Below are 8,610 nucleotides of genomic sequence, written 5' to 3'. Positions count from 1 at the left end.
GTTTTTATCCAACTAGCCTACTCAATTGTTGGATAATTTGTTCAAGCGCTTCCTTGCTTTAAGGTGATGAGGATCATTCACATGATTTGGCTCATCCAACGGAATACAAGGGTGTGTTAGGATGATATCTTTCTCGTTATTTTTGAAAATATAGAATTTATTTTGTTTAAAAGTTTATTATATGCTAGTCTCACCACATGCCTTGTGCGAGTGATGAGGTTTTTTTTTTTTTTTTTGTGCTAAAATTTTCAAGAAGAATAAGTGAGAAGGAAACAACTAAAAATCATATAAAACAATCAAAATTATATAAGCAATAAAACGATAAAAAAAATTTAAAAAAAACCTAGAAAGCAAAAGGATTAAGGAGAGATGAAAGTACCTAATTTTAAGAAATATGGATAAGTATCTAAAATTTAGTACTTTTACATGTTTAGACTTATTATTTAAAATTTATAAATATAAAAAGCAAAATGATAAAATCCCAACAAAGAATTCTGTTATTTGTAGTATAGATAAAAAATAAAATAGTAATTGAAAAATTAAAATAAAGAAGAGAATAGACAGAATACCTAACTCCTAACTATATTAATAATTGAATCCAAGCCAACAAGGATCCAATAGGCTGCCCTGCACATTATTTCTCAAACACAAAGTATAAAGAAAAAACTCAAAAAGAGCAATAACTAAAAAAAAAAAAGCCATTTTCTTCATCTCAGTCTGACAAGAATAAGATTAAGGTACAGCGGTATATTCAGTTTTTTTTTTTTTTTTTTCCTTCTGCTTCATGTATATAAAAATTATTACATTTTTTTTTTTTTTTGAGAAACAAAAATTATTACATCTTAATCGTTCTCGCACAGATATTCTGATATACATCTATAATGCTAAGTACGAATTTTTGGAAATTAAATCCGATTTTTTTTGTTTAAAACTCCGTAGCTTTGTTAAATTTCTGATCAGTAGCTTGCGTTTCATATTCTTCGAGATATTTTGTAATTGATGATTTCAAATTATCGCTGCTTTGTTTTGTTCGTGTTCTGAATTCTGAACGAGAAATTGTATCTGTGTCGAACTGAAACTTGTTGCAATTTTCAATTGCGCTGATTTAATTTTCAATTAGATCACATGTTCACTTCATGCTTATCCCGCATTCTGAAATTTCATATCAATGGGATGTTATATTCGATATAATTGGAGATGATTTTTGTTAGAATATCTAGGTTGTTAGTTGTAAAACCCTAAACATTCAACAGTAGTGATGATGACGTGGTCTTGTCTTTAGGAGATCGGCTTGCACGCTGAGTCTCGGCATTAAAATGTGGTGCAAACTGCAAAATTAGACGATAATTAGAAACTAATTTGGATTCTGATTGTGCTTTTGACTAGGACAAGTGATAATTTATCGTGGCATCAAAGTCATGTGTTCAAACTTTCGAGCATGACTAGTATGTGGACAACATATAACTCGGGGATATTCAGCCTATAACTAGATATTGACTGGTGTAATATTAATTTGAATCCAATGCCTGTTATAAAATTGTAGCCAAAAAAAAAAAAAGTTTCATTCTTAGTTTTCCTTTCATATGATGGAAAATGATTATGTTTGTATTTGAAACTGCTACAGGTAGGAGAGATAGAACACAATTTGGGATTATTACAAGACAACGGTAACTGAGTAGTTCCTGCTTAGGCGAGGTTCTATAGTTAATTAGGACATTCATGTGGCCGTTATATTTTCTATTCAACAAGATTCTTAATACGGATGAAGAACAAGAATCAGATGGAGATTGTTTAAGTTTCGTGAATTCTTACCCATTTGAACAGCGACCAGGCAGTGCAAGATGCCATGAGGCAGTCTTGCCCCGTTCATACTTTGTTGAAGTGAGTACATTGTGATTCTGCACTCACCTGATGAAATAATATGTTATGTTGTGATTTACGTTTTTCTTATCTATTGATCTATAACCTATTCTGATGTATGAATTCAGAAGTCTAGTGTTCACCAAAATTGCTATTTGGTTTCATTTTTAAAAAATATATTAAGGTTTCTTGGTGCTCATAGGTCCCCCACATAAATCAGCTAGATTATTGGGATTGTGGCCTTGCTTGTGTTCTGATGGTTCTGGAAACTCTTGGCATTACCACCTGCGATTTTCAGGCATTGATGGAACTATGCCCCACAAATAGGTGATTTCTTCCTAGCGAATATAGATCTTCAATTCCTTGTGCTATATACATTGCTTAATTGAAGGTAGAGTTTGGAGTTTTGTTGAAAATAAAAACTATGCAAGAGTTTAACACAAACTGCTTAAAATCCTAGATGCATGATTGTATCACAACAATAGTTTATTGATCTCTGAAAATTTGTTCTTTGAGAACCTGATTGTCTTTTGATCTGTATATGGTTCTTGGTAATTAACATGCCTCAAAAGTTCAAAGGTTTTCAATGTCAAATGCCTTAAGCTTATTAGTGCAATTAAAGTCTTGGATAACCTGCCTTGTAATCTAGACTCATTGAATCTACAATAATTTTTTTTTTTTTTTTTTTTTTTTTTAAAATTTGATAAGTTAAAAGGAAAAAAAAAAAAGATCTCCTTAATTGTATGACGTGGTGCTTTTATATATTCAGTTTTTTTAAGCTTAAACGTTAATGTTGATATTAATACTGTAATTAGTAGTAACTTAATATATGAAGTGGATTATCATACGGATTTGTGATACTCTATCTTCTAAGTTCATGCATGATATCAATCTCATACTCAATTAAGCTGATGTAGAAGTTTTCTAATATGTCTTGTTGTTGACACTTTGCAGCATTTGGACCGTTGATCTCGCATATCTATTGCACAAGTTTAATGTTAGTTTTTCCTTCTTCACAATAACAGTTGGAGCAAACCCAAGTTATTCGTATGAAACATTTTACAAGGTGATTTCCTGTCACATGCATGGATATTTTCAAGGTTTAGTATAGTTAATCTGGTTTCTTATCCAGAAAAAGGTTAAAAAGAAAGAAAAAAAAATTCATCTTGTTTCTTGCTGGAGACTAAAGATTTATTATTTTTGACATGCATGTGGTAGTTTAAGGTATGAGGTTTACAAATTATCTTTTGAGTTGAAAGGATGTAATGCCTTTTGTGGTGCTTTTAGTATCTAGTAAATGCTTAGCTAGATCTAACAGCAGTTTTTTGTGTTGCCACTTGTCACCAATACAAGCAAAAGCCAAGTCATTCTTGTCTGAGCTGTTCCTTTAAGAGATTTGTCAAATGTTTTCTCTAGAGTGGTTGCAAGTGATGCTAGGACATACAGGTTACATGGTTTGCATGTCAGTTTAGTGCAAACTTGGAGGTTTGATGGTGAGAACTGAGAACACTACTGCAGATAGTTATAGATTTGGCATGTGCATGTCAGCACACACCATGTAGTTAAATTAAAGTATTTTTTTTTATTTTTGTTACTGACTTATTATTCTTGCAACTAGGAAAACATCTTCTGTTGCCTGTGTGTGTATTATGGTACTTAGTTGCTATCGATTGAACTTCTGAATAATTTGTGTTGAAAAGAATAAATCTATTTAGTTAATAGAGATATAGTCATGCTGATTGTAAAAATTACATTATATTGAATTTTAAGCCTTTTTTATGGACAATTCCTATGAATATTCAACATACATAACTATTTTTCAGTAGGATCTGATGATCCTTGATATGATCTGTAAATTCCTTCCACCGATCCTACATAGGATCCCAATTCTTGCTTGCTGTCACTCTAATACTCATAAAGGTACAGTTTGGATATTATGCAGGAGCAATTACCTAACGATCTGTTGAGAGTAGATACGCTATTTAAAAAAGCACCGGAAGCTGGAATTAATATAGAGGTATAATCCATTCATCTGAGTGTGCATTATTTTGATCATAAAACAATCATAGCATTTCTATTTGGTTAAATTATTTTCCTTTTGCGAATATGACAGCTGCGTTGCTTAATTATATACTCAAATAACACTGAGTCTTTGTATAGAAGTAAACAGATTGATTTTCTTCCTATTTGTAATTTTATTTAGACTTCTTTGAGAATTGCTTGAAGAATTTAAAATTAAATATATTTTTGCTCCCATTAGGGCTAATAAAAAAATTTTAATCCAAGGGCCTATTAGTGTGAGACCTATGAAAATACTTATAACATTGGTTAGGCTTATCTTTTCTTCCCAAATTAATGTGTTAAGCATCCATGGTTGACTCCAAAGTTAAAGGGACTAAGGCTTGGTTTTTGCTGTAATTGTTGTTGTAGACATTCTCCATTTAGGTGAAGTTGGACTATTTATTTGGAATTTAGTCAATGAACCTTATTTTTTACAGTGCAGGTCAATCAGTGGTAAGGGCATTTCATACTTGATTTTGTCAGGGAAGTATATTGCAATTGCATTAGTGGACCAACACAAGTTGAGGTATGGGATTCATGTAATTTTTTTATTCTATTTTTCTTTTTTCTTTTTCATGCATAAAAGCCATTCTCCTTTAAATGACACAATTAAATTATTTTTTGGCATCTGTGTCTTATTTTTTTAAGCAGTTGTGACCAAGTTCCTTATTGCTTCTTGCAGCCAAAGTTTTCTTTTTGTTTATTTCATTTACTGTTCTACTGAATATGCTTTTGCAAATTGAATATTTGAACTAAAGGCTTTGTTTCTTCTTTCACAAGAAAGAAAGCATAGCTTTCTTAGATTTTGTGTGAGATGAGTTAACATTAAATGCTTCTGCCACTTTTTTTGCTTTGCAGTCAGCCTTGGTCTGAGAATTTAAGTGCTTCAGGCTTCTTTGGCAGCAACTCCTGCTACACTGGTGAGTTGTGCTATTCTTTTTCTAATGCACTAATTGTTATGATTCTCGAGCATTGCAATTTCTCATTAAGTTATACAATCATGATCAAGAACAGATACTCCCTTGCTGAGATGTGAAATCTGTCCTTTTAAAATGTTATTTCTAACATGTCCTGGTTAATCAATTCTGCTTCTCAGTTTGTCTTGACAAGTCTATGTCATTAAGTTGTTTGTTTGTCTGACTCATTTGTGTATGCCCCATATAACTTCTTTACTGACAACTTAAGGTCTTTTACAGGTCACTATGTCGTGATTTGCGGCTATGACACTGATGCAGACGAGTTTGAGATTAGGGATCCTGCAAGTTCCAGGTATTATATATTTTCGTTCTCATTTCTGAAAACCTCCCCTACTGTACTGATCACCATGGAAAAAGATTTTTTTTTTTTTCTTTGTAAGAAGAATATGAAGATGTCATTCATATCATCTTAATGGGTGCCTTTGGTTCAACAACATCAAACATTGATGTTATTGAGTCTCTCACTTTAGTGAGACGATATTGTGAAATCAGAGTTGGAGAGCTATTTAACTATGAATTCTTATATATTCTTGTACCATTCTGCCAATATGTATGCACTGGGCTGCAGATTACAGTGATACAAGCGAGGTTCTTCTTTCAATTTATCTGTCTTGATCAGAATTTTTGCTATATTATAGTGTCCGTAAGTTTGTCTATCTGTGACCATTCTGATCCATGTGCTCTAGTCTAGCACAGAAAAAGTTTAATGTAGTGGAAAAAAGATGGATCCATGGTCTCCATAAATTGTTGCTGTTTATTGAAGTTTACAAGTGGTTATTGTATAATGGTTGAATTGCACTTTCCTTGGTTGTGTAACACCTGTTCACAGGAGTCATAATTATTTAGGTTGTAGTTGTACAAAATGGGCCGAGGATTTTAATCTCAAAAAGGTTATTGATTTTCTTGCTTCTCAGTTCCTGTTATGTACTTCTCAAGTTAAGCACAAGTTATTGCCATTGAGCTCTAGCTCAAATGGCACCTCCTCTCCTTGTCAAAGCAAGATGGAGAGTGAGTTGGTAATTCATGACCCTCCAGGTGCATGTATAACTTACCATTATATAAAAAAGCTGTGCACAAATTATTACCAATTTACTTTGATTAGCTTTATAATCATAGATGGCCAAATCAATTAACAACTGCAGTGCAGTAGCATGAATATGCACGCGCAATTTAGCCAAACATGCAGCAAATTGGCTACTACTGGGAGTTTAAACATCCACAGCTTTGGTTACTATTTAGTATTTATATGCATTCTTTAAAAGATTCATATGACATGTTACTTCAGGATGGTGCATTGGACATCTTTGATAGCCTTTGTGCTGAAATATTTTCAATAATACTCAAAAAGTCGAGTCAGATTGGCATAATCTTATCCAGATTCACATAAATTTCCTGGTTTGATGATTATTGGTACAAAATCAAGTTTCAAATTTTGTTTACTGTATAATATAAACATACATTTGAATACTGTGCAGGAAAAATGCTCGGATTTCATCAAAGTGCCTAGAAGAAGCACGAAAATGCTTTGGTACTGATGAAGATCTTCTTTTGGTAATCAATCTTATCTTCAGTGACCTTTTTCCATGCTTAGGGTGTCGTAGAAAATACATTACTTTTTAATGTAGGGTTTAACTAAATGTGATGATTTGTGTACTGAACTATCTAATATTATGAAGGAAAAAAAATGGGGAGAAGAAAAAGAATATAAAAAGAGAAATTTTTTCAAAGTGTTATTAAGATTTTGAATTTAGCTTATGCAGTAAGTTAAAACTGATTGCCCTTTGATATAGGTGTTCTTTTTTATTTTGGTGCTAGGGGTGCATTTATCTGTTATACATAGATGTCAGTTCTGGTCTAATGCTTAGTTAATTTGGAGCTAGTATAACTTGTAAATAAGAAGAAAGAACATAACAGAGAGAAATCTATGCATGAAATAAAATTTAAACCAACTGTGACTGATGTACTATTTATCACATTTTTGGTTTGGTTTCCTATGCAGATATCTCTAGAGAAGAATGTGAAACAAAACAGCCCTTCACCCCAAGGTCCCCAACTTCCTTCAAATGTCAATATGGATTTATGACTTTTTTCTTGGACCTGGGCACTAAATTTGAGTCAAGTTTTTGCACATACAAGTTGTTTGTGTATAGCATATATACTTTTAATTTATAATAGCTTTCACCTTTCAGTTCTGATCGCTATCCCAGTATTAAAAACATTTGCCTTCCCCTCGGGATTACATGTATTGTTGCTTTATGAATATTTATTCAAATCAAATGTAATCTGTATAGTTCCCAGGCAATATTTACGAATTCAAAATTTAAATTGTGCATCTTTCCTCCATAATGCTGCCAATTGGACCTTGTCCTGTAGATTCTGAAAGCTCAATTTCCCTACTACACATGAAGTGATCCATTTTATCTTCCTAAGGCTATCTATTTATCCAAATTTTAAAACTTTAGGGTGTAAAATCAAAGGACTTCCAAACTCTAGGGATGGTGTTTGTAATTTAGCCTTCTTTTTATGACACTGACATAGTGACATATTTGTGAATAAGCATTATCATCATTCTCTCTCTCTCTCTCTCTCTCTCTCTCTCTCTCTCTATATATATATATATATATATATATATATGATTGTCCATGAGTAATTAGGGTTAGTATTTACCCTAATTTATATAAAAATTTGCATTGTGCACCTTAAACTACAAAATTATATAATCAACATTCTAATTTGAGATTAGCTTTTAATGTGCCCCTACAATCCAAATCAATGTTTAATTTTACAAATTAATTTATACATATCCATCCTAAACTATAAGATGTTTACAATATGTATCAGTAACTATAAAATTTATGCAATCAACTTCTCGTATTTAGATTAAACAACTTATTGATCTATAATATAGAGTAAAAACCCTAATTTAGAAGATAGCAGCATGTAGCCATGGTCATGGTAAATTTATCTTAAATTAAGATATTGTGGAGGATTTGATTTATAACGCATTGTGCAACTATATACCATAATTTAGCATATAAGATGGATAACTGTAATGAACCCTTGTTCCTTTTTTCCGTCTATATATATTCCATTATTGTTATCTAAGTTTTGAACATGCCTCGTGCTCAAAGATTAAAATTGTACTAGTTTGTAAGATATTTGCCAAAAAAAATTAGGTGTGAAGGGATAGAAGGTCACGCTATGACTACATAAATACATGAGTGTTTGTCATTTAGCCATTATTTTCATGACAAGCTTTTTATCATAGTTCATGAGCTACTCGATGAAGCATTAAAGGCTTCGCGTGTCAACCTTGAAGTTTGTGTTTATGAGTCATGACTAAATGCGTGCATGTTCTATTGTTCTTTTGCATTTGCGAGTGGCCAAAATGACCATGCTTTGTGTTTATTTTTGTATTCGCACCATGCGTGTCTCAGTGTCTGTGAGCAAGAGAGGACTATCAAAACCCCACAAGCTAAATGGGTGCGACCCTTTGGTTATATGGGGCTCTTTCTCTATACATTTTTTGAGACACAGACACCTACTTTCCTATTATATTACCTGTCACCGAATAGTACTTGGTTTATTCATCCCAAAAAAAAACCAAAAAAAGTTGTACTTTGCCTAAATGGCTGGCTTCGACAAACAATTCCGAGTGTGAAAGCATTAAGTAATCAAATGTGAAAACTGTACTTGTTTAAGGATCTGGGTA

At 32.3% G+C, this 8,610-nt stretch overlaps 1 protein-coding gene across 1 annotated transcript; it reads left to right on the top strand.

The window, feature by feature from the left end:
• The first annotated feature begins 607 nt into the window (after positions 1 to 607).
• LOC142638166 (guanylyl cyclase 1) lies at positions 608 to 7,241 on the top strand. The gene is made up of 10 exons (XM_075812170.1): positions 608 to 737; positions 1,625 to 1,881; positions 2,063 to 2,187; positions 2,815 to 2,926; positions 3,803 to 3,877; positions 4,359 to 4,447; positions 4,780 to 4,841; positions 5,118 to 5,190; positions 6,374 to 6,449; positions 6,898 to 7,241. The coding sequence occupies exons 2-10, from the start codon at positions 1,720 to 1,722 to the stop codon at positions 6,979 to 6,981; spliced, it is 858 nt and encodes a 285-aa protein (XP_075668285.1). The 5' UTR covers positions 608 to 737; positions 1,625 to 1,719; the 3' UTR covers positions 6,982 to 7,241.
• Positions 7,242 to 8,610: the final 1,369 nt, after the last annotated feature.

The sequence above is a fragment of the Castanea sativa genome, chromosome 6 (genome assembly GCF_040712315.1).
Source record: "Castanea sativa cultivar Marrone di Chiusa Pesio chromosome 6, ASM4071231v1".
Classification (NCBI taxonomy): domain Eukaryota; kingdom Viridiplantae; phylum Streptophyta; class Magnoliopsida; order Fagales; family Fagaceae; genus Castanea; species Castanea sativa.
This window is presented reverse-complemented; position numbering and strand designations above follow the sequence as displayed.